The 26,632-nt window shown below is 38.5% G+C and overlaps 1 protein-coding gene across 1 annotated transcript; it reads right to left on the reverse strand.

Annotated features, from left to right (window-relative positions):
• Positions 1 to 286: 286 nt before the first annotated feature.
• On the reverse strand, positions 287 to 25,452 carry LOC124168384. The gene is made up of 6 exons (XM_046546601.1): positions 25,245 to 25,452; positions 24,979 to 25,140; positions 18,082 to 18,229; positions 8,061 to 10,167; positions 1,489 to 1,657; positions 287 to 1,398 (listed from the first exon to the last, which is right to left on the reverse strand). Exons 1-6 carry the CDS (start codon positions 25,262 to 25,264, stop codon positions 1,245 to 1,247), a joined length of 2,760 nt encoding a protein of 919 aa, XP_046402557.1. The 5' UTR covers positions 25,265 to 25,452; the 3' UTR covers positions 287 to 1,244.
• Between the last annotated feature and the right edge of the window lie 1,180 nt (positions 25,453 to 26,632).

Below are 26,632 nucleotides of genomic sequence, written 5' to 3' on the forward strand. Positions count from 1 at the left end.
TGCTAGCAAGTATGGGAAGTTTTCTCGATTCATTGCCCAATGAAGGTTTGTATATTCCACTAAAAGTTGCAGTGAATTCCAATAAAAAACTTGAGCCTTAAACCAGTTCACGATGAATGCTTGAAAGCAAAATTCAGCAAGAGGCTTAGCCAACCATTCTAACAACTAAATTCACATCGAAATCAGTTAAAAAATTTTGAAAAACCAAAAGCAGAAATCAGAGAAATTGTGCGCAAACGGGAAGGTCTATTCATATTCGTGGGAAAAGGATGTCTTACGAATCTCATTTAGCTTAACATCACGTATATTACTTCACATACGGGAGGTATAATTAGCATACAAGTACAGATGACCACAAATAAACATAGTGAGCAACAACAACTAGAAGAAATATCCATCATCAAGTAAGTCATTACCACAAAGAACATACAGGGGTCCAAATAAGTGAGATTATACACCTTAAGGATGTTATAATCCATCAATTATTGTCATCACATCTATGATATGCTCAAATAAATCTTAACCGGAGATTAAAATTAATAAAATTAAAGAAATAATTATTCCAGGTAATCTATGCCACAAAAAATCTACTAAATGCAAGAAATATTAAACAAAATTCAAATGACTATCAAACAACAATGGAATCATCCTATGTGAAAGTTTAAGACTGAGTGAAGCAATTAACACCTCACCATAAAAATAGACCTTCTTTTTGAAAGCAATGAATGCCCATTGATTGAAATTCGAGTTCCATGACACTACTGGAACCTAATGGACCAATATCGCACTAACAACAATGATACAAAACAGATTAGCAAAGATGCTAATTCCAAATAACTTCATCTGGAATTGTCTCCAAATATTGGCAATATATTGTGCAACTTGAATATGATGGCAACACAATTCACATTTGTAAATGAACATAAAAATACATTTAGTCCAATGAATAAACTTCAGTGGAAACATTTTAATGGTAACCTACCATTTCTGTGTCCCCAATATCACATCTAGCATATCTCATAAATAATAACATTTACTGACTCCACAGTAAGATATTTTCCTGAGAAAAAAAGCATCTGCGATGAGAAAAGATTATATCAAACGTAAAAAATCTTTTAAGTACCACAGAAAATGGCAGCTTAGTAAAGATAGAAAAGTATGATTAGACATCATCTTTCTCCACACTGAGCATCACAACATCTTTCCCAACACTGAGCATCACACCACATTATAGATCATGTCCTTCACTGTGATAAAGGTGCTGGGAGTTCCACATTTGAAAAGCTGAAGAAATTGACACTTTCTGTAAAACTAACAGCAAACAAAAGGGGTACTTCGTCATTCAGATCTTTCGTCAGGTACCAGTTGTCCTTCAATTTAGGGATTCTATCATCAGACCTGTAACAAAAAATTCAAGATTATCTGCCCATAGCTTCAAATTTATACAAATTTCATAAAAAATTGTTAAAAGTGAAATCAAATACTCACTTCACAATACTAAGGCGATACTTCGGAAGGCCTGGGCATGATTTTCTAAAATTTGAATTTGGCATGTACAAATCAAATTTTATAGCCAAGGAACTTTGGTAATTATTAGGACCATTGTAATAATAATCCTTTCCAGAGCTGGTTATTTGTAGCTTGGACTGAACCGCACCTGCAGTGAAAAAAAATTTAGGATAAAAAATAGAAGCAAACAAGTACATATATGTTACCACATGATGATGACCCAGCACATTTAGGTGTTTATTTTGCTACTGTGACATAATTTATGCAGACAGATGCTGAGAAGCACCTAGGGCACCATCTGCTAGGCAGAAGTCCATGACATCATCACGCCAAGATAAAACTGTGAGCCACAAGCAATAATGACAATAAGATTTCAACAAAGAAAATATGGAAGAACCTCGGTAATAAGCCAGAAGCATGTGGTAAAATAAACCACCTATAAATTCTACAAATATACTTGCCAAGGGCGTAGCCAGCAGGAGGCAGGAGGGGGCAGCAACCCCCCCTTCCTAGAAGCATAAAAATCGCAAAAGTCCTTCAGGAAAATCAGGACTCTATTGAAATGAAAATTTTCAAGAAATTTTCTAAAAGCCCACAAAAAATGATTTAAGAATAAGACATGTAACTAAAGTAAAACTATTTTTTCAAGCAAATAATTTTATAAACTAATAAAATGTGGCCTGAAACTAATAAACCATGGCCTGCCCCCCCCAGTTTTTATCCTGGTATGCCCTTGATACTTGCTGTAATGTTCAACCTTAATATTAGGCAGAGAGAAGGTGGAATGGTCTTAAAACCCCATACGAACTATTCCTGAAAACAGACTTCTGAAACGGTCGAGGATGAACAAGAAGAATTAGTGGACATTCTAGGAAGTTGGAATTTGAGAGATGACAAGTGTGCACCTCTAAGTGGACACTGGACATTGTGAGATTGCACATATTCACTCAGAGCCGAAATCACAGTGAAATAATGCGGTTGATGGAAGGGAATGTACATACATATTTTCATTGAAGTTCATTCATTCATAATGAGTGTCATCGCATTACCTCATTCAGTGATTATCACTCATGGAGGGAAGGAATCAATTACATAAGTAATAAAGACATCATAAAATGTGAGGCTGAGAAGCACCTGCGACGCACTAATTTGCTAGGCAGAAGTCCATGACATCATCTACTTATATGTGCAAGGTTTATGGCTGTCGACTTAACCCAATACAGGGTGTAATTTTCTAAAATTTGAATTTGAATTTAGGACACTAAATAATTAAGGTTGGACAAAAATTTGCTCTTATAATTGTCTAAAACAATTAATATCCAAATGGGTGAGATTGAGCAATCATATTATTGATACTTGCACAAAGCTCTTGTTTAGTTAAGCTCAATGACTAATTATTTCAGACAGTTAAATTGCACTTTTTCGTTCAGCCATAATTATTTAATGTCCTTAAAAATCCAGAGTATGTATAACATAAAATGTAAAAAAGGCTCAATACCCAAGAAATACCATTTTCATGGTAACTGCAATGTGCATTTAAAAAAATATTTATATTCCCATAGCTCACTAACTAAGGAGTTGTGACTCCACATTTATGGAAAAAAATGCTTAAAATTGTGTACCCTACCACCTCCAGAAGTATTAGAGATTCCTTCTGAAAAACCCTGTATAACTTGAGATGTAGGCAATGGATCGAAATATGGAAAAATATGGATTTCTTTATTTTTCATATTCAGTTATGTTGGACAATAAAATAAATTAGTAAATGAGCCCATTAACACATTGGTCAAGTTTTTGCTTGATGCCACTCAGATGCACTTATTAGACAAGGTTCATTTTACTCAAAGATGACGTTCTGAGGCTAAACTGCTAATTAAAGTACATACATATCATCATTATCACTGGTCCACAATCCTATGATTGGTTTGACCCAGCTCTCCACTCAATTCTTCCATCAGCTTATCTTTTCAAACCTACATACTTCTTTTATTTCCCATCCTTCTTTACATGCTCTGTATGTTTCAGTCCTGGCCTTCCCTTTCTGCTCTTCTATTTTACACCCTTCTTCTCACAAAGATTACCTCAGCAGAGGTACTGAAGTAAGGCATAATACATGAAAATGAGCTTAGAACTGGAATTCTGATGTTTTAGTGACATAATTTATCTTGCTTGATGCCCCTGAATCTTCAGTTACAACTATGTGACCAAAACAGTACATTACGGCTGCTTTTAATTGCAATTTTAAAACTCTCGAAGGCAAAAAAATTATGACAAGACACAAGACATTAACCGAACAGCAAAAAATCTCAGCTTACTTTCTGAGAGGACGTTGAATTATAATATTACTGGTATAAGAACCAATATCTCTATTATCCCACATTATGAGGATGATGTGAAGACAAAACTGATTTTTTTAGTCATAGTAAAGAAAATGTCCTATTTCTAAAGTAGCACTTTGACACTGAAACTGAGACTCCTAATTTCGATGCCTAATAACAAAACGTTAGAGCTGAACTTCATGGAAAGAACTTTTCCTCCAAACATCTTCTGGTTCTCTTGTCCCATCTTGAGATATTTTTCCTTCAAAACATTGTTTGCTCACCCTAACAGACTTTTCCTTTCATCGTTTGGGCACTAAATTGCCCACCCCAACTCACAGCGCTTCCAACGCCTCCCTCTTTGTCCGCTGACCTTGTGAGTCGTAAAAAAAAACATTTCCCTGGAATCGGCAAAAGGCAGGAATAAAGCCCCCTGCGACCAATCCTCTTTTTCTTGCCATTGTTCGACTGAACGCCCTCTCCCTAACGCTTCTTCCTCCTTACAACCCCCAACCTTCACGTCTTATGCTTGCCCTTACGCAGAGGAACGCATGACCAACCGATTCCATTGCTCACAGACGCTAAATTTCAGAAATGTTAACAGGAGTATAAGGTTTTATGCGAAATTTGCAGCAGGTAAAACCAAATTGTTCGGAATCGATGCGAAAATATTTATCATTCGTAGCTAAATTCTGTCACCCGAGTTAAAAGACCGCTGAATAGATCTAAGACCTCTCATTCGATTTCGTTCGATTCTTCAGACTGGACAACAATGCACCCTTAAATAATTTTGGCTGGTGCCCGGTAGCACAGCGCACTCGTAACTCGAAATAAATGTTTAACGATATCGACCTAATCGCAGCTTCCGTAAGGATATCGTGCGTGGATTCAAGATGATCAAATTCAGAGCAAAAAGGGGGTACAGACGGGCATATAATCGATCTAGCGGGTCGGAAAATAATGGTTTTTACATTTGCATCAATAACTAAAACACTAGTGATGGTGGTGGCACGAAGCTTCACAATACTCTTGGGTAAGTTTTCAGCTATCATATGCAAGGAGAAAATTTTGATAAATATCTATTTGCTTTGTTGCTACTGAAACGCAAATTTGATGCATTCTTGCGACGACTATAAAAATGCGCTGAAATTCCATTTCTCAAGGCTCGGTTACACGATAAATTACCACGCACGAGTTAATGTCTAACTACATGTATGAGCGCACAATGAAATCAGTGTAATAATATTTTTTGTGCCATTATAATTTCTGCGTTCACTTCCAGACAGCCAGCAAAATTGGTTTTATTTGCCTAGAGTTAATTTCAAATATCTTTGCGACTGTGAGGCAGGCTTTTAAGTCTTTTAGGGGGTGAGGGCACGTGACTTCCTGAAAACCAACAAAAATACCGTAGGCGGAGCCCAGCTTCCGGTAAATTCCGTCGCTTTCTGACCTCCGTGGCGTGCGCTTCGTGAGAAAGTTAGCTGCGTTGCCATGAGAAGAGGTATTTTGACTTAGCCTTTCGTTTCAATGCACTGAAAAATCTTTTGAGAAAACATGGCAAAGACCGCGTCTCTACCCCCCCCCCCCCCATCCTTAGTACCGCAGGTTCTGCCTCGACAACGCTCGAAACATTCGGAGATCGTACGACTCGGCCATTCGCAAAGATATTTGAAAAGGATCATAGCCTCACATTTCCTCAAGCCTCGCTACTTCCATGTGAAGAGTTGAGTCACGCTCGACATGTTCTGAGCGCCGGCCTTAGAGTTTGAAGCCGTGGCGCCAGGAGGTGATTTTTTCCCGGCGTGCGGCGCTGTCCGCGACGATTGTCTCTACTATGGGAATTGGTCGCACAGGACTGCAAATTGAGTTTCAAAAGTAAAAAGCTGCGAAACAAAGTTTAAATATTAAGTATGCATTCCAGAACTGAGTAAATTTTTGGAAGATAAACCAAATAATTTTGCGCAGACTCGGCGGCGCGTCGAGGAGTATTTTTCGGCGTCGGTGAGCGGGGCAAAGGTCTAGTTTATCAATGGTGTGTGCAAAGTATTACGAGGAGGCGACCGACAGCTGAGGTCATATGCGCCACGAGGGAAGAAAGGCTGGAGGCGTGGGCAGTAGCCTGATCTTAAGAATCAGGGGCCATGGGGACCATGGCTAAACGTCCCATCTGACAGACAAGGTGTTGTGCGTGAGTCCGTTAGTGCCCTCCACAAGGCACTCAATATGGGTCAGGCTGTAAATTATATCTGCCACCGCTGGACTTTGAACCCGAACCCACGAGGCAGGAAGTTAACACACAAGCGACCACACCAACCCTATCCCAAATAATTTTCATATTCACCTAAATCAATATAAATAGCCGGTTAGGCTAATAGTAAATCTTTAACTTGAAATTAACCATGTTTCAGCAATTTGAGCATGCTGAACAAGAAAGTGCACTCTGTACTTCAATGAAAACAGAGAGTTAAACGATGAGAAATGTTTATTTTCTGAAATTACTACCTGCTAGACTTTATGGTTGCCATTATATCTGAGCAAATTGGGGCTTTAAAAAGCTTAAACTGAATCCTACCTATTCTTTTCAGAGGTAAATTAAAAGAGGTCAGAGAAAGATCAAGACTATTAACCTTGAAATTATATGCTGGGGTTCACTTTTTCCAACTGTAACTTCTGAAAAAAGTGAATTATTAGAACTTCACTGCAATGTTAATTCCTTTTTATATTTTATGAAAAAATCCTTGCATTTTTTCTTTCATGAACATGCTAGGAGTCATCATAAAAATTTTCAAATGGTGCAGGGATCCCTTTAAGTGCAGTTAATACATGCACAGAATAGGTGAATCTCCCCTTCTAGGTTAAGACTGCAGTTCAGGGACCCATTGGTGAGTTACTGGGAGACTTCATTCAGTGCGGTGTAATATACAGGTGGGTCACACTAGATTAATCATCTAGCCACTGCCTGGAAGTGCCACCACCCTTGGCAGCCTTCTGGAAATGAAAGCGGGTAGAGTAGAAGAGGCACAACATGGGCCGGCCATCACTCTGTCCTACTGCAGAAGGGAACTCAAGCAGTCAGATGCAGCAGGGATGAAACAACACTAATTAAACGTTTTCCAAAAAAAACTACATTTTCACCATACTATATACTCTCCATGTAAAATTATTGAAATGCATAACCTATGTAACAACAAACGTGTGCATTTATGATGAATTAGTTCAAACAACATTCATCCACTTACAGGTTCACTGTCGTAACCAATTTTGCACTTCTTTTATGCTAACTAAGAATCAATTTTGTTTATAAGATGACTAAGCCGTTAAGTAAGTTGCCTAAAGGTAACAAAATATCTGGATTAAGAAGAAACAAACTATTCTCAAAACCAGAGCTGCAAAGTTGAATCTTGATGTTGATGTGGATTTAACATTAACCAGATGCAATTTTGGTGAACTTCCATCAATATTGTCATCGGTGAAAACAATATAATACCTAATTCTTTGTAAGGGTCACAGAAAATCAGGATTTATGAATAAGAACTAAGTTTTCGTATTCCAAGTAATGTGAGAAATTCATTGCTGAGGAAATTATGATGTCATACAGAGAAACTCTGGCTGAGTATACATTGGTGAGGTAGTATACATTTTCATGGGGAATCATATTTCATTAAAGCAAGCAGCAAAATATTTCCAGCCAACCTTGGAGGTGGTGGGTTCAGGCCTTTGCAAACTAGTATTAGGATTTCTGGTTTAAGCCACGTCTGCGTGGGTATTTCATCACAAAAGACAAGTTGTGTCCATGGAAATCACATGGACAGTAGAATGACATTATTCAGTCTTTCTTATTAATATATACTGAAAACTCACATTCCCCCAAAATTATGAGTAAATGACAAGAACTCCTAACTTCCTGTGTATTGCTATTTGGCACTGCCCAATTGAATACAATATGTTTTACAGTTCAGAATACCCACAATATCAAATTTGAATGTCTCATTCACCAGGCATCGCTCCTAATGACTTTAATGTGTCCTATGAACTTCTTTCAGCAATGAGAGGCAAGCACTTCCTAAGTGACAAAGATGACTGACAGATGGAAATTGTTAAGGATAGGCATAAATATCTGGAAAGCTCCTCAAAAGAGAAAGGACGACAAATAGCAAAAACAAGTAACTTTTGAAAAAAACATTTAGAATTAATTTTTTATAAGTACTTATATCTGATGGTGGAATTACTCACCTAGATTAATACTGTCAGATGGTTTCAGGAGAGGAATTATGTCTTTTCTATCTTCCTGGAAAGTCTCCATTTTGGGTTGAACTACAGTCTGCTGAAGTTCTGGTTCTCCCGGGTTAGTCCTTTCACTCTTTATCTTCAATTCTAACCAATTTCGAGCATGTGGTACTTTGGGGATACAGCTAGGAGTGAAAACATCCTCTGCTACATTGTCCTCTCGAGGAGGGCTCCTTCTCACAGGTATAAAGTGACGACTTCCTCGGTTATAATGCCGCCTACCACTCCTCCGTTGCCATGGCCTAGAATGATGCTGCCACCGTCCAGTGCTCCTCGAGCTATAAGAGGAACTAGAACTATCTTGCTGCTGATTTGATCTGTTTCCGGGCCAATAATGGCTGTACGAATTTTGACTGTAGTTCTGGTAACCAGCTGCCTGAGCACTATGCTGAAAGTGAGTGACACTGGAAGCAGTCCACTGCTGACTGGCAACTGGGTAGCTTGAAGCTTGTCTCTCTGAGTAAACGAGGGAGCTCCACAGAGGTCTGCCATTGTTTGCTTGATACTGGCCGCTCCAGCAATTCATGGCCATTGCAGAGTTGGAAAATTGATTCACCACAGAAGACTGATTAACCCAAGGATTCCAAACATTAGTATTAAGGGACTGTTGCCAATAGTGCGGATTGCTTCCTTGTGATGATTGTGGTATTGATTGAGAGTAGGTTGACCTGCTATCACCTTGAGAACTGGACCAGTGCCTATAATGCTGGCTTACTCGGTTGGAAGAGCCATAACTGTTTCTTTCATGATGGTGATGCTGTGGTGCCCTCGTCTCACCATTGGTGCTGACACCACCACTCTCATGAGACTTATTCTCTTCCCCTTGAAGCCCTGTCCTATCACTCCCTTGCTGCCTGGGGGTGGAATTATCATCCTCAGTTGGTGGCTGCAAACTTGTTGCAACGTTGACGACATACTCATCTTTAGTGGGCTGAATGTTAACAGGGATAAGCTGAGATGGAGGTGCTGGAATTTTCATTATCAGTCTTCCACTCTCCAGAGTTGGAATTCTTCCCAAAACACCCCAGAAGTCAAATTTTTCATTAGTTTTACTAGCATTGGCAGATTCATTCTTCCTGTTTACAGCCTTTCCCTCCCCATCATCCTCTGATATATCTATTAGTTCAATCAAGGATATCTCTTTGTTAGATTTAAGAAGCTCCTTCGCTTGCCTCCCATCTCCTTTTGATTCATCATCGCTCAAAACAATGATTTCATCACTTGAACTGGAGGTATTAGCTGCGCCGGTTTTCTCATTTCTAGGGCCTGAGCTCCTTTTGCTCCTGCAGCCATTGTGTGATACGGACGGAGTGTTTACAGATGTGGAGGATTCAGACCCTTTCGAGGAACTTGCAGCCGAAGAAAACAGATTCCGTCTGTATATTCCTCGAGTAGGTCTACTCTCATTAGTGCTATCCTCCACCAGTTCACAATCTGATACAGGCTGAATGGAAATGGCAGATGTTTTCTCAGTCTCCAAGTTTTCTCCTTCCTTCTTTTGTGCATCACTTTGTGACGCATTAGATCCTTGAGCAGAAGATGTATTATTTTCATTATCATTAAAAGTCACGGATATTTCCATATCGTCATGAATCACAACGGAGCTCAAAACCTTCCTCTTTTTGCTGTTATCAACAATTTCAAGGAATTTGATATCATCATCATCACCTTGCTGCTCATTGCTGATTTTTGAGGTTGACGGTGGAGGCAGAGAAGGAGGGAGAGGGATCTCCTCCACTGAAACACCCTTATTTGCCTTCGCAGAATCAACCACTTCAACAGCATCTTCCACTTCCACCACTCTTCTAGAACTTCCAGCATCACTCGACCTATTCCTACATATCACACCAACCACATCTATCTCCAAAGGCTCCTCCCTTCTGCGCTTTCCAGCCACTTCAGGTCTGTGTCGACGCACTTTGTACCCAAATCTAGTGAGATGAGAAAATGCCCTATACTCTTCTAGTGTGCAGCCACTCTCACTGCCCAGAAGTATTGAGTATGCTTGCTGCAAACTCATTGGTAGGCCATTGAAATATATTTCCATCGTGTTCTGAAAAGAGAAGAGAAAAGAATTTTTTTATTATCAGCATAAATTATACAATGCAGCTTCACAAACACGGAAAAACAATGTTAAGCCAAAAAATAGGAATAAGAACCCAGAGATAGTGTTGACCTAATAATAGACTTCTGTTTGAATAATCATCATAAGTCAACATCCCAGGATTGGTTTGAGACCCAATAGGCGATTCACAGTGAGGTATTTATTCTCTGTTATATCCTTTTTAACAAGTTCATCTGGCTCATTCGGGGCCATCCATTGCCCTTCTTCCCTTCCACCATTGTTTTCATCCGGCTATCATGCTTCACAGGGGTGCAGCTATGAATAGGGTTGTTCAAGCCTATCAGAACGGTCTAAAAAAACGAATGTATATCACTTCTGATGTAATTTCATTTTGATTGGGATGAATGACAGATGCGTTGAAAAAGTAATGATGGAGTTATTAGCAATCAAAATTCGAACAATTTTAAACGCCGCCAAAAACGGTCGGCCATCTTGAAATAGAGGTGATGACGAAACAAGCCTGTACGGCTGGCCTGTACCCTCGATCGCTCGATGCCAAGCTGAGCACTCTGCATGCCGACTGGACATTTGCCAAGGTTATTCCTTATTTTGAAATGGCCTATGTTGTGCATGAAGCTTCCGGATGGATCAAGGCGACATAAAATCCATTCTTCAAGTTAGGCAGGCAACGTATGTAGTGTAATTGTTGACAGGAATTGAAAGTTTTGTATAGCTGCATTTGCAAGGAAACTACCTACGTGCAGTGAACTTTCATTTTGCCGCTAGTGCAAGTGAACAAAATTTGTGCCCTTAATGTACCCCTGAGTGAATTGATTGCATATAGACAATGAAGTAAAGAGTGAAGCGACAAGTGAAGTGAGTTGTGAATGTAACATCTTCGACGAAATTATTTATTTCTTCCATGCTGGTTCAATCAACCCTATACATTTCGATCTAAGGTATCTAACTATTGCGAAGGATATGTTTCATATTTGAGCTAGTTGTACTTAGAGGATACATCGAACGTATATTAATTTTCATTCGTTTGTTCGCCTCTAAGTTCTGTTTGATTTTATTACCTATTGCCAATTCATTTGGAGCATTCGTCAGTGTTTACATTTCACGAATTTCGTTGCGCTGTTGTTTGTTTTGGTCATATTTTGGTTACGGTAATAGTGAAAGTGAAATTCGAAGTTTTTTGATGTTACATTAACTGGTTTAGCTAGTTTAATAATTTGTTTCAGCCTATTCATTTCATTGTCTTCGTAATGTCAATGTAAAATAACGTAAACTGATTCTAAGTCGTTAGTGATGAGTGGTAAGTGAGGTGTGGAGAATCCTTACGAACTTCAAGGAGTGCAAATTCTTTTGTGTGTGCAGAGTGATTGGAAAACCGATTGTCATGTTTTATTAGTGTTACATAATAGTGTTTTATATTTTAAAGTTTTTTATTGAATCAGTTGATTTGGAATATACTGATTATACGTATCAAAAAGACAGCTCGTGAAATGTGTGCGTTGTAGTGCTATTTGTGATATGATGAGCAATAAATATGTACAAGTAAGGTTAATTTTGCTTATTATTACTCTTATTAAAGGATAAATTTGGATTTTCTTTAAACACTGATCTGGCGGCAGACGCTGGAGATCTTTAAAAAAAAGTGGAATAACCCTGCTGAGCCACTTCAAACACTGCAGTAGGGCATCTACAGGCTTGTGACGTCACACACCAATTCAAGATGGAAGTAGGGCTTTTTGGCGTAACGTAAAATTTGTCACTGTTTAAAGCCTTCTCTAAACATGTACAATGAAGAAAATAGCATAATATTATTGTCATTGCTCCTTCTGAAGCACGATCTTTCGATTTCTTAAATAAAAAAAATATGGTGAACAACCCTATTAAGGCTAGGGAGTGTTTTAGGTGCAACTAATCTTAGGGGTGTGGGGGGGTATTGCATACCCGTCAGGATAAGCGGGATTTGCAGGGGCCCTTCTCCAGAAAATTTTAAGATTAATGGTTTAAAATGGTGAGTTTTACGGCTTCTGAGGGATATTTGATTAATCCAAACACTACTCTATAAGTAATCCTAATCCAATTAAGTAAAATGGATTAAACTTAAATATTTCTCTGAGCTCTGGGGGGGGAGGGTTTATCCCCCAAAACTCCCCACTCGCTGTGCCACTGAGGCTTTATAATGTGGCCAACTATTTAGTCTCTTCTTCTCCTTAAGGTTTTTAGAAGACTTCCCTTTTCTCCCACCCTTCTCAGCACTTCCTCATTCCTTAATCTGTCGATCCATTTTATCTTCCTCATTCTTCATTTTGAATGCTTATGCTATTGACTTCTCCGCCACTGTAAATGTCCAATCCATAGAGAAACTTTCTCCACATATAGGATCTGATGAATTGTTTCCTCACTTCTATGCTTGTGCTCTCAACTGCAAGAAGATCCTTCTTTTCATAGAAAGCCTTCTTTGCCTGTGCTATTCTATTGACTATTTCTATTTTGTTTTGTCCATTGTTGGTAATTTGGCTTCTCAGGTAAGAAAACTCTTTCATCTCTTAAAACTTTTGTTTTCCAAGTTTAATGTTTTTCCTAGCCTCTATTTTGCTGCACACCAATATATTTATCTTCTTTTGCTGATGTCCAACTGATATCTTGCCATTTTTTTCTCTACTTATCCGTCTTTTTCAAATCATTATCTGTCTCAGCTATGACTGCTATGTCTTTGGCAGATCATAGCATACTGATTCTTTCTCTGTCAATATAAACACCTTAAGCTTTCTCCTTGATTTCATTGATGGCTTTCTAAATGTAGGCATTAAAAATTATGGGGGACAGCACACACCCTTGTCTCATTCATTTTCCTGTTCTTGCTTCTGTACAGTTGGGTCCTCATTTTATCACAGCTAGTTGGTAATAGTACAAACTGTGGACAATTCTATAATCATTGTAGAGCTCTTCAATTTCATTCAATCCTTGGGCTACAACCTTGTTGCAGTGGAAAGGCTTGGGGATTCCTATGACCCCTAGAGCAGTACTTGCGGGATTAATTTGCTCTCCATCTCTTCTCTCAGTCTTTGCTTTCAATCAAAATATGAATTTTCAATCAATACTAGTCCATTATGGTAATCCATTACTCTCTTCCTTGAAATGGTTCCTCAATTTTCTATAGGCCGGTTCTACTTTCCCTTGTAAGAGGTTATTTTGCACATCCTTGCATAAGTGCATCATCCACACTTCCATAGCTTTTCCTCGCTTTGCGACAAAACTAGTTCCACACTCTCTTGCAGCAAGCCTGTCTGCCCTTATTTTTAGCATTCTCCCTCTTCAGGCCACTGTACTTCGCTGATTCCTATCACCTTGATGTTCAATCATTGCATTTCCACCTTAAGGCTTCCTAGCTTATCTCAGGTCCTAAGTGATCTCACGTTCCTCATAAATTTATCACAGTTGACCGACCGACAGAGTACCCTCTTGGGAAGTCCCCACCCAGAGATTTGAATGGGTGACTTGTATGCTTCTGGAATGATTTAACGGAGAGAATTCCATCACGTCTTATATAAGTAAATTGGAGTAGCTTTGACTAATGAGGGAAATAATATGGTGGTTTCACCTTACCTTCCACATTGCAGAACTACAACCATTAAAATAAATGTTACCACACCTGCAGTAAAATGACCACTGCCTGCCATTGCCAAAAATTTCGAGCATTATAACGTATCTGTTAACGTTAAGTCACAAAATGCTAAATTTGAGTGTGTGTCCGCAAAGAAAATATTCCGACGCCCATGCAACATCGCAGATGGAAGGACAGTAGTCCGCTCCCATCCCCTCCGCACTCACCTCTCCCCTCCCATGCCCTAAATACAGCAAAATTCATCCTGCGAATACTGCTAACAGGGCACTCACCTTTGATTATATGAATCAGCAGATGGTAAAAGGTAAAGAAGAATGTGTAGTGAGATTACTTGTCCCTTTTTTATTGTCTTGTTGGCATTAAAAAATCAATGTTTCCAACTTTTAGAGAAGTGATGAAATATTTTTGTATTGCTCGCAATATTTTTAGATCCGAGAACATAGGCAAGGAGCCTAGAGTCTAGGGAGAGGCCTCTTGAGAGGCTAGAAAGGTGTGCGAACTTAGGAGATGCGCTTCTCTTCCGCTAATGTCGGAGGGCTGGGACTAAATGGATTTTGGATGGAGGAGCTCACCTACCCTCCCAGCTCGCCTCTCCCACACCCCAAATGCACCAAAATTCACACCAGGTTCGTCTTTCTTCGTTAGTCTAACTAATACATTGAATGTTACTCATATGATTCTTAAATTTCCATTGTAGTAAGGTCAGATATACCTGGAAGTGCCGTGGCCTACAAGGACGGTAACTCTGCAAAATCTATAAGGAATGACCATAAAATATTAAATTTTCCGGTATTTTATCCTCTCCCAAAAATAGCATTTGAGCCAGGGTCAGGGGTTCACCTAGAGTTCTCAAATTTTTCAGGCCATATTTTTGATCAGTCCCACAACTTTTTTTCATTGGGCCAGATGGATTTGAAAAAATTTTTCTGATCCACTCCACTGCTGCCCTCTACCCCGGATGATCAGAGGTATAATACCGTATTTACTTGTAGACGCTGCACACCTTTTTTTGCAAAATGCTGGTGAAAAAAGGGGTAGCACGGCTTACACGAATCCTCCAAATTTCCATGTAGCCGCACACCATTTTCCCTCAAATTCCTATCGTTTGTTTCCTCAAAGTTTAGCATTAGTGAACATATACATGTGAAATGGTAAGCATGGCATAGTAGTGAACTTCTAAGGTATTTTGAAGATATTAGAAAGAAAATCTGTTGTTTGATCTAAGTCTGGGTGTACATCGATACTTGAAGGAAGGCTACATCAGAAACACCACGTGTCAAAGCACTTACCGTATGTATATCGAGCGAAATATGACATTTTGTAGGACTGACATCCGTTCAAATCTCTCTCTACATTGTATACTGTAAATTGCTGTAAGGGAGTGTGGTGCCTAAAGCCTTTCCAAAGTCGTAATTTGAGTTTGCGTCGGCATCTGTGGGAACATGTCTTACATAATAGGTAGCGATTTCAGGGTAAACATTCGTGCTACAATGAAAATGTGACGAAGTATTAGCTTTGCTGTGGCAAGACCTGTTTAAAAAACAATTGCACTTACCATCCTAAAAATGAATTCTGAAGTGAAATTGCAATCGTATACTATGAGTAAAAAACTACGTATTATAAGTGATGCCGAAAAACTTGGAAATTGAGCAGCCTGAAGGAAGCATGGTGTATGTGAATCGTGCATCAGAGATTGAAGGACGATGAAGGAGAAACTGCTATCTGCAAGAAAGTGTACAAGAGCTTTTAGAGGTAAAAGTTTAAAATATCCTGAACTGGAAAATCCGACTGGCTTCATGCATATTTCATTGATGACAGTATGTGTATGCAGCGTCAACAGAAATATGCCAGGTGATGGCAAGAGAAAAAGCTAGAGAATCAGGTGTCGCTCCGGAGGACTTTGAGGCGAGGAGAGGATGGTTAAAACGATTTTTTACCAGAAACGGGGTGTCAAGTAGGAGAAGAACAATGATTTGTAGAGCGCTTACCTGATGCTTATGAAAATAAGCTGCAAGACTTACAGAGATACATAATTCAGCTGAGGAAAAAACATGACTACTTATTGGAAAAAATTGGTAATGCTGATCAAACTCCAGTGTACTTCGAGATGTCATCAGAAACAACTATAAATAAAATTGGCCAGAAGTCTGTTCAAGAACAAAGCAGCGGTTATCAAAAACAGCATTGTATGGTGATGTTGACAATAGTGGCAGATGGTAAAAAACTCCCACCCTATGTTACTTTTAAGCGAAAAACCATTCCTAAGCTATTTTTGCACTCTTACTATTAAACCTTCCTAAGCTAAATTCCTAAGCTAATTTTGCACTCTTACTATTAAACCGACTGGAAAGTAAACTTTCCAGTCGGTTTAATAGTAAGAGTGCAAAAAATTGTTGGATGGACCAAAGCATGGTCTAAGACTGGATTAAATGCGTGTGTGTGCATTCCAACCAGGTGCCTTAATAGGGCTGCGGAGCATACTGGTTCTTGACAGTTTTCGTCTGCGGCATCTGAAAGAACCTGTGAAATGAAGGCTGCAAGAAGGTAATAAATGACAAGGTGATAATTCCAGGTGGGATGACTACTATGTTGCAGCCTTTGCATAAATAGACCAAGCAAAACGAACATTAAGAACCTGCACAGAGTGGATGGCAAGCACAATGCATGTTGAAGCTCCCTCGGGAAAAAAAAAAACAGAGCTGATGCAAACTTGTGAGTGGATTTTGGCATCATGGAAGAAGATTCCACAGGATTTAGTGGTAAAAAGTTTAAAGAAATGCTGCATTTCTAGTGAACTGGATGGCAAAGATGGAGAGTGAGGTGTGGGACAGTGAGAGTGAGGATGTGATTTTCTCCGACGTTAGTGGCAGTGACGAAAACTAAAAAGAAGAACCCTTACAATATAAATATTCATTAGCAATTCTATGTCCATGAGTGTATTTATATTATTTTCTTAGTGCAATAAATGCTATCACATTGAGTTCAGTTTTTCCACGTGCTCCTTAGACGTTCCGGTATCGTCCTTGCTCACACATGTAAGAGAATAAGGCTACTACCTGTAAGAGAATAAGTGCGAAATCGCAAATGTGGTTTTCATGAGCAATAATCCTAAAGTTTTCAGGGGGAACCCATGCTAGCCACTGAGAGAGATAATTATAGGAAAAGTATTGACGAAAGATATCAAAAGTGGAAACCTGAGGAAAGAAACAGCCATGAGATTAGCTAGTTTCTAATTTCTTTGCCTCTATCATAAGTACATAATGCTTTGAGTATGCAGTTGACTCAATTAGTTAAAATTAAAACTTTTCCTTTATCCATATTTTGATTTAAATAATTATTTCTGAGCCGGGCAAAACCCTCTAACAATTACATTTTTGATTTCTCTGACTTTTCCCTGATTTCCAGTCCAATTTTTTAAATTCCCTGCAAAGCACTGGTGTTCAGGGATTTTTGAGAAAATGCAGCTAGGTATTATATGAAATAAAATTATTTATTCCAGAAGGGTAAAATATTCCAGTTGAAAGTCAAAAAGAAAACAATATGTAAAATCTGAGTAGCCTTGGCTTGAAAATCTGAGTTTGTTAAATATTGAACAAATCCTCAAAAAAAAAGAAATCCATCCTTCATTTGCCATAACTTCAGTTATCTGGTCATCGTTTGCACTTTACTTCCACAGCTGTTGGAGTAGCTAACTTAGCCAATTTAATTTTGGGCCAATGACCTCGTCCTTGCCTTCTTCACTCTTCTTTTCTAAACACGACCAAAACAAAGCATCTACCTGGCCACTCAAACTAACCAATTTCCTGCACGTTCAGAGCAACTATTTTCACCGTTGTGCTGTGCCTCATAGGTTTTTACCCAACTGTAATCTGATTTCCCTCATACCTCCCTGACGGTATGAACTCTGCTTTACACTATTCAGTCATAAATTATAAAGCAATTCTGTTTTAGCAACAAAAAGAACTTGGACTAAAATAAATTTGCAATTGAGGTAAAGGGCACAGTGGTTATTTGCACACCACAGAACTTTCGAGAATATTGATGAGGAACCAGAAAGCATGAAACTGGAACAGGGTCTCAAAAAATAGAAAGTGGTTATACAAAACTGTTAATCGGTGCTACATACATCAAGAAATGGGTGTACTCATGCAAGTGCAACAATAGAGACAAAATCAACAACAGCCAAAAGTAATGTAAAATATCAGGCACCCACGGAAATAAGCAAAATGATATACAATGATAAAAAACATGAAAACACTTACTGCTTCTAGGAGGAATAAAGCCTCTTCTGGGTCCAGGTATAATTCACCCATGTAAGTGTGCCCCATCACCGCCCAGTGCCGGCCAACTTTTTTAATGACCTTCACTACGTGTGCAGATGGTATCCACTCTCCTTGAGACAGCTGGGCTCTGGTAAAGACACCATAAACAAGTGTAAGTTTCAGACTTAAAATTTCTGGATAAGAAATAAATCAATAGAATAAATGTGTTAACAATATTTATCAAATCAACTGAAAATATTTGCAGCATAAAACTAATACTGCTTAACTCTGATAAATATCTGACCAAACATTTCGACCAGCAGCAAAAAAAGACCAATACAGTGAAAGTGTTAAACTTCACTACCTTTACCACTGGACCTGCAACGATGTCATAACAAATTATGTATGAGATTTTGTTCCGATTATTGGATGAAAAAAATCAATAGCATACATTTCTGACTAATTTCATTATAAATTTAAAAAATTCTAATAATCTGAGTACATACGCAGCATAAAATTTACTACATAATTTACACTTAGCCCTACTGCATAGCTGACAAAGCACTGGCTGGACTACACTGGTCAACATAGAAACCTCCCTCTATTTTTCTTTCTTATTTTAATGGCCGATTTTGACGACATTAATAAAAATCGGGCCTGCATTGAATGTGTTAATTCTAGAGATGGGTCGAATAGCAGATTTCTCGAATTCGAATATCGAATTCGAATATTAAATCATTGCTCGAATATTCGAATACCTCGAATACTAAATGATGAATGCTGAAATGTTTGACTCGGTTGCCTATGCAGCAGGCAACTCAAGATTTTGGGGAGTAATTTTGATTTACTTTAAAGGATTCGAACAGGAATTTAGCTGATTAATGAATATTTTAATTTTATGGAAACAATTGGGCATATAATTAATTCAACTAACATCGCTTTACCCCCACTTCTGCTGCCAAGTGCTAGCTGACAATCTGAGGCATTTTGCAAAATACAAGCTCTTTTCCACCGGATTTTCTTCAATTATTTTCAGTCCATCTTTGGGAGTTCTCACGAGATAAGAAGATGAATTGGAATTGCTATCAGGGAGAAACCAAATATTCTGTGAAAATATCCCTTTGTCTGGGACTGTAAAAATAAAGATTTATCGCACCACTCATTCATTGTAACTTGATATATGTTTTCGGAAAAAAATACCGCATCAACTTCCGAGAAGCTCTGCTGCTCATATCGAGTTTCGCCAGAATGCTAGGTCTCCGTCGTATTTTGACATTTATTTCTTTGCGTAAAATGCTTAAATAAACTCAGAAATACGTCGTGTTTGGTCTTATTCTTTTTGAAATTACGCGCACATTACTAATATTTCAGTTCAATAAAGGTGTAACATCAATTGACGAAAGTTATTCTTAGACACCTTTTGTGCTAATAGATGACTCATGCAGCGGTTGACTTCCACAGAAATGGAGAACTTCGAAGCTGGTAGGGAAAAAAAGGTCAGTGGGGGAGGAAAGGGAGGGCCGGAAACACGTTTCTATTGTTCTCGTGTAACCCGGTATTTTTTCGAAGCTAAGGTCTTCGTAATATGATCCCTGCGCGAGCTGTGACCTTTTTTTATTTCGAAGAAGAGGAAAGCCTCAGAGGGGTGGGCTAGTGCTGAATGGAGAGGGATACCGGATCTTGGGAAATGCGCTAATGTAAGTATCCCACGGTACTCACACAGCAGTTGACCTCCAGAAATGGGTAACTTGGAAGCAGGTAGCCAGAAAAAGGTCAGTGGGTGAGAAAAAGGGGGAGGGCGTGAAACACGTTTTAATTGTTCTCGTAACTCGATATTTTTTTCGAAGCAGGGGTCTTCGTAATGCGATCCCTGCGCGAGCTGGGACCTTTTGTTTGATTTCGGAGAAGAGGAAAGCGTCAGAGTGGGTGAGGCGAGTGCTGAATGGAGGGGGATAGCGGATCGTGGGAAATGCCCTAAGGTTGCTATCCCACGGCACTGAGGTTCTCCTGGTGGGGGGAATCGGGGATTTTCGGATTTTTTCACCCGACCATTTTCGGTTCCCCTCGTCGAACTCTTTTCACCGCTAAAATCCACGAATTTGATGTAATTCGTCAACTTGCGTAAAACGGCGCTGCGAGCACTAAATGACTACAGTTCTCTACATTTTTCCGAGTCAACTACCAACGACGTGCGTGCGACAGTGTATGACGCGTAATTCAAAGTATTCGAGGTATTCGAGGCGGTACTTTTCGCATAACTATTCGAAACCTCGAATATCGAATACTTTCTACTATTCGAGGTATTCGAGTATTCGCGGATACTATTCGCAAATCTCTAGTTAATTCATTTAGATATCTCGATAGCATGAGCAGGTGAAAATAAAACTTTCCAGCCAAAACATGTAATTCTACGATGTCATGCCTTCCTATCTTGTCAAAACATGTTTAAACTTGCACAATTGTATCATTTTTTTCTTCAAAGTAATGCTGAACCAGCTGCCACTTCACATCAGTATGAGACCAACAGTCAGTGGGTGAAGACGTTTGTTTTGTCTCTGAAGATGGTTTGAGAATTTTGTTGCTTGCAGGAAATTACAGCTTATTACTTAGTAATCTCTAAGAAGTGGCCTAGCTTTGACCAGGTCTAGAAAGTGAGTGAACCATCCCTATGACTTTTGGTTAGTGCGCAGTGAAATTTCTTTAAACGCTCAAATGTGGAACATAACTCCGCTTTTGGAGACAGTGTTATAAGCTTTATTTTCACTGTCTGTTGGTTTACCGAGATGAAGGATGGGCTACCCTTGTCATGTAAGGCACCTGCGTAAGGCTTCTCACTGGCTGAACTGAGGTAAAACTTCATACGCCAATCCCTCACTCGGAAAATCTAGAATTTCCGGAACTAAAGGATTATGTTAATCTTAGTGAACATTCAGATAGTAATCAAGAACGTGAGAATGAAGGATTCGGAAACTAGAAGGACCCAAATTTTGGACCGAGTACATCTGATGGACCTTATTTTATAACACAAGAGGATTTAAATGATCTAGTGAGCAATTTAAATTCATCCAAAAAGCAAAGTGAAATCTTATGATCACGATTAAAGGGTTGGAAATTGATGGATCCAAATGCAAAAATTTCTATGTATCGATCTCGCCATGACGAATTTAAATTAGTTTTTCTCAAGAAAACAACTTTAATTTATGTAATGACGTTCTCCCTGTTATGGATACTCTTAACTTTGACTTTGACACAAATGATTGGCGTTTGTTTACTGATCCCTTCCAAGGTTATTTTAAAGGCTGCTCTCTTACATAATGGTAATGAGTTACCCCCAATACTAATAGGTTATATCTCATAGAACTGACATGAAAGAATCATAGGAGAATATGCAGTTACTGCAAGAAAATTTCACTACGAAATATTTAAGTGGAAAATTTTCTGCAACTCGCAAGTAATTGCAACTTTACTAGGCTTACACCTTGGCTAAATGAAGTGCTGTTGCTTCATCTGCTAGTGGGATGGCACAGATAGAAAAAAAAACATTAGGTACTTGAAAAAAAATTAGTCGGTATGTCTAGCACTCATTCCTGGATCTAAATATGTTCTTTTTTAGCCTTTGGTCGATCCATAAAATATTCTTTTGCCACATCTACATATTAAATGAGAACATTTTAAAAATTTGTAAAATCTATGGATAAAATGGTGGTTTCACTTATTTGAAACAAAAATTCCTTAAAGTCAATGAGGCAAAGATCAAAGAAGGAATTTGTATTGGGTCACAGATTAGGGAATTGCTGAGGTATTTGGAATTTCAACAGCAATTGAGTTCGATGGAAAAAAAAGCGTGTGAAACGTATTCAAAAGTGTATTTGAACATTTTCTAGGAAGTGTCATGGCTGAAAATTATCGTGATCTGGTGGCCTAACTAAATTGTACTAAAAAATGAACTGCAATATGAATTTCAAAATTCACCTTCTCAACTCACACATTTTATCATATTACTGCTGGACACTGCATAGGGACTTGCCAGATGTTAAATATGCAAGAAAATCCTAAGAAAGTACCCATTTTTTCAAATTTTTGAAAATCACGATTTTTTTGCTGAGACGTCCTTAAGCCTTTATTTAATCCGCTTGTCGTAAGAAAACATGACATAATGGAAAAAATCTTAGCCCAGATTCATAATCAGCACAAAAAAACCTCTAAGATCACCCAACAACATGTCTAGGACAGAAAAAAAGGTTTTTTTTTTACCAGTGCTATTGGCAAATTCAGTTTATTTGGTACAAGCTCATGAGCAATAACTTGTACCAATTCATGGACAGAATCCAGCAGTGGGTTAGCCAGGAATAAAAAGTAAATTAAGATAGTAAAAATTGTTTAAAAAAGCCTTTAACACTCCCAGCAGGTATTAACACTCCCAGCAGGTATTAACACTCCCTGGGTTCCATAGCCAATATTTAATGCATAGGTACCCCATAGCATTGTCACATCCTTGTACAACATATTTAATTTTTTATATATATTGTTGTCACCAATAAAACTAATTCTATCTTTCTGATGATATTCCTCCACCACAATTTTGACTTGCTCTTAACCATGCTTCTTGCATCATTTTTGGCCAATTTTTGATGCTAATGCCCACCTATCTGATATTAAGGTCTAGATCACCTTACATAAGTTTCCTTGCACCTTTGAAATAGATTTACATAAAAATTTCCATTCACTTATCAATAATTGCAACGACAAAAATTTTTCAACAACTTTTTTCAATATAATACCACTGCACTGTGATGAAGACCCATTAACACATTCAATGGGGGCCTGATTTCCATGAAAGTCATCAGAATTGGCCAACAAAATTATTATTATTATAGTATTCTACCGGTTAAGGTAGGTTTCCATGGAGTACTCAAGAAGTGATCTGGGAGCCTCCCTTTCCTTCCAGCACTGCCTTCTTTAATTCACAGTAAGGCCTACTCTCTTTCAATCTATCTAAAAATCCTATTCTTTTCCTTCCCCTCCCTCGTTCCCCTAACTTTCCCTCTACCCTCTAACGTAAGAAAGAAAAATTGAGAGAGGTTTTCTCGCCACAGCTTCCGTTCAAATACTGCTATTTACAAATGGCGCACACGGGTCGAAAGAGGGAAGCTTGCTGAAGGCCATGCACACAATCGGAAGACTCGGAAGTGGATATTAGCCACGTACAGAGGCGGAGAAAGGGCTCCCGGCCCAACCGGCAGATCATGTCGATTGACATGCTCGGTATCTCATCTTGGACGGAACCACGTCAATTGATGTGTTCCCGTGCTGAATGTGTCAAGAGGTACCAAAAATTCCTAATAAGGACATGAAATGTGCATAGCAGACTTGCTAAAAAAAAGTTTAGCGGGGCCCATAAGGGAACTGTTTTGATGAATTTTAAAAGTCAGTAGCTTCATCATAAATATTAAAAAATGACTAGCATTACTTACAGTACAGACCCTGTATCAGCAAAAAAACAAATTTACGAGGGGATAATTTCCACTTTTCCCCTACACTGCATCCAGCACTGGTATTTTTTATGATAAAGTTATTGGCTCCAATGATGATAAAGTTAAATGCTCCAATCAATATAGCAAGGTCATGCTATTTTGATCTTAAAACTCAAAAAATCCACGATTATCCCTGCATGCGAAGAGACACCCAGTCACAAACAGCCAGTGACAACAGGTGGTCAAGGGATAAGCAGATGCTTTCAGATGATGTGCAGGAGCATTGATAAAGAAGATCAAATCAATGAGTACAAGCACCTAGGAAATTGGAAAGTGACTTTCGATGCAGTAAATGAACAGCTTTGCCTGTATGATTGCATACATCAAGTAATGACATAGAAGATATGATTTTTAAAAAATATAAAAATACGAAACTTAGGCATCAATGGCCTCAGGATACACAGGGATGGATACCAACAAAAAATTGAACTGATTTAGTTTTTGAGCTACTGATTCGTGTAACTATAAGCTGCTTCCGTGCATTTGCAATCGCATTTCACACCAACCATAGGGGATCGGACAAGAGCGATGTTAGCAGTGGCAAAGGAATAAATTTACTAGACTAGTGCAAAAATTAAAAATTACTATCAGCACTTCCAATGACGAGCCTAAAGGATCATAATAGCAATTACGAATCATGCAAATGTGCACAAAAAACGTATGAACACTTTATTTCTTGAATGGAATAATCAATTGGAATAAGTAAATGTACGCACGAGAATGCCTCTATTACACTACGATAGGATACTCACTGCATGCAAAAGCAGTTAATCAGACGAATCAATATGAAATTCTACAGCATATCTCGACAATTTCAGCCCAAAATTCTCCATAACTGATAGACTGGGATCTGAAAATTTACTTCACCGCTGAGTCATGATTCCAACACAAGTAGTACTTCAATTCCTGCAGTAGATCTGACACCTTTTGGTACACCCGACAATTTGTCCTACGGCGTATAGCTGAGTGTTCCCTATCCTTACTTAATCTCACTATACTTTCATGTTTACGTCTCAGTGGTACATATTCTAAGGGACTTTAGATCTAGTAGCATAAATCATCTAAAGAACGTCAAAATACTCGCATTAGGCCGGTACATGTAATGGTATTTACTTCCAATAAGGATTAAATGCCTATCACATATAAACATCCCTAAAAGATAAGGGTAACCTATTCCAATTTAGCATTGATTATAGCAATTGATAGATAATGCTTTCTTGGAGACATTTGAGATAGTTATATTAACTTTTAACGACTAACATAACACCTACGCCAAAGAAAATCTACAATGGCTTCGAAATAATAGCCAAATCATTTTGAAATCTCATTCATTTACGATGGATCGGTACAAGATAATACTCACAGTTTTTCTACTCTCTTCTCCTCCAACATGACTTTTCTTTCCTCAAGGGCATTTTGGATTTTTTTCGTCTCCAGCCAGGAATTGGTGGAACGGAATTTCTTGGGCGACTTCTCCGAAAGAGAGTCGCTCCCATTGTCAATGATATTTCTCGGTGACAGCGACCTAATTAGAAATTTTAAGTATTAGCATAACATTAGCCTTGAGCGAGTCTCAAAAAAGAAATGACACCTCTCTTGTGGGCGCTTCAACTTGGTGATAACACTTACCTCGGTAATGACAAGGTCATTGTAGATAAAATAGAGAGTAGCTTGCAAAAAAAATTAAATCTTTCAATACTTGTCACACTGAGTTTTCCCGGCAAACCATGATCAACTTCTGATACCTACACCGCCATAAACTATTACACTATCCCAAGGAAACAAATGCGTGTTATGCGCACCACGCGCAGCGATCTATCGAAGACTTCGGCCTTACCAACACACAATGTAATAAAATTACAAGGAAAAGAATGCAACTGAATTATTCAGCTAAATTAGATTAGATGAAATAGAATACTGATTAGAGGAAAAAATCACTCCGAATTGACATTCTGAAAAACGAATCACCTGTCAATGAAACGATTTCATTTGAGGGAAGTGGTGAAAGTAGTACAAATGTTTGTTGTCACGACCGTTCTCAGCGCGAAGTTCAAAAGAGGAGAGAAGATGGAGAATCCGGTGCTAGCGAATCCTCAAAGATTTCTCAAATAGAGATGATATGCCTTAAAATTCTTATGTTAATGCCGCTGGCCAATAGTTCGGCTTTTGTTTCAAAGCCAAAAAGTGCCACGATCCGAAATATTGGCTTTGATGTAGGTAATTGTTAGAATTAATTATTAAGTGGCAAATAAACTCTCGAATAAAAAATCTAGATGAATTATACAATTAAAAATTAATGTAATAAGAGTAAAATTTTTAAAACAGCGTCTTGATTTACCAAAAAATGACATAACAGAATTTTTTTCTGGAATATATATCATATTTAATTTAAATACCTTTCGCATTTCTCCCCACTCCAAATAGGTGGCACTAAGACGGTTAATGTATGTGCCATTATGAACAGTTTTATATATTTTAGTCCTTATTATTCTCATGTATCAAATACACTGGATAAGGAGTCACATGGAGGTGGCTATGGAGGTAGAGAGGGTGCATTGTTTACTCTACCTCAAAATGAGAATAGAATCATCTGCTTGCAATATAAATATTTCATTGAGTACATCATTAAGAAAACTAATACATAAATATCTTCTTCAGCAAAGGGCTGCTGGGCTACCTTGGAAAGCTCTATTGCCGGATGATGGTTTGCCGGAACAATAGACAGCTACATATAGATGCCCACCATGCTACTGAGAGGAATATTTAAGTTTTTTCCTCATGCTCATCCCTCTTCACATTTAAGAATGCTCAGATTGTTTGTTTTGGGTGCAGCCACGGCCATCTTTAAAGACGGCCGTGGTGCATCATTGGGTCCCCATTTAGTGGGAGATTCAATTATAGTGTGTATTTCCAATTCAAATTCATTGCTTGTGTATATGGCCTGAGGAAGCATTGGATGTGTGTGTTAACAGAAGTGTTTGTGCCAGCTGGTTCATGTCCATGTCCTCCAACTTTGC

The sequence above is a fragment of the Ischnura elegans genome, chromosome 1, assembly GCF_921293095.1.
Source record: "Ischnura elegans chromosome 1, ioIscEleg1.1, whole genome shotgun sequence".
Lineage (NCBI taxonomy): Eukaryota > Metazoa > Arthropoda > Insecta > Odonata > Coenagrionidae > Ischnura > Ischnura elegans.

Excerpts from the sequence above, each read along its gene's own strand:
- LOC124168384 (XM_046546601.1), bottom strand. The coding sequence starts at position 25,264 with ATGACCTTGTCATTACCGAG. Across the intron at positions 25,141-25,244 it reads ATGACCTTGTCATTACCGAG|GTCGCTGTCACCGAGAAATA; the intron begins GTAAGTGTTATC and ends ATTTCTAATTAG. Across the intron at positions 18,230-24,978 it reads GAGAAGAGAGTAGAAAAACT|AGCCCAGCTGTCTCAAGGAG; the intron begins GTGAGTATTATC and ends TGTCTTTACCAG.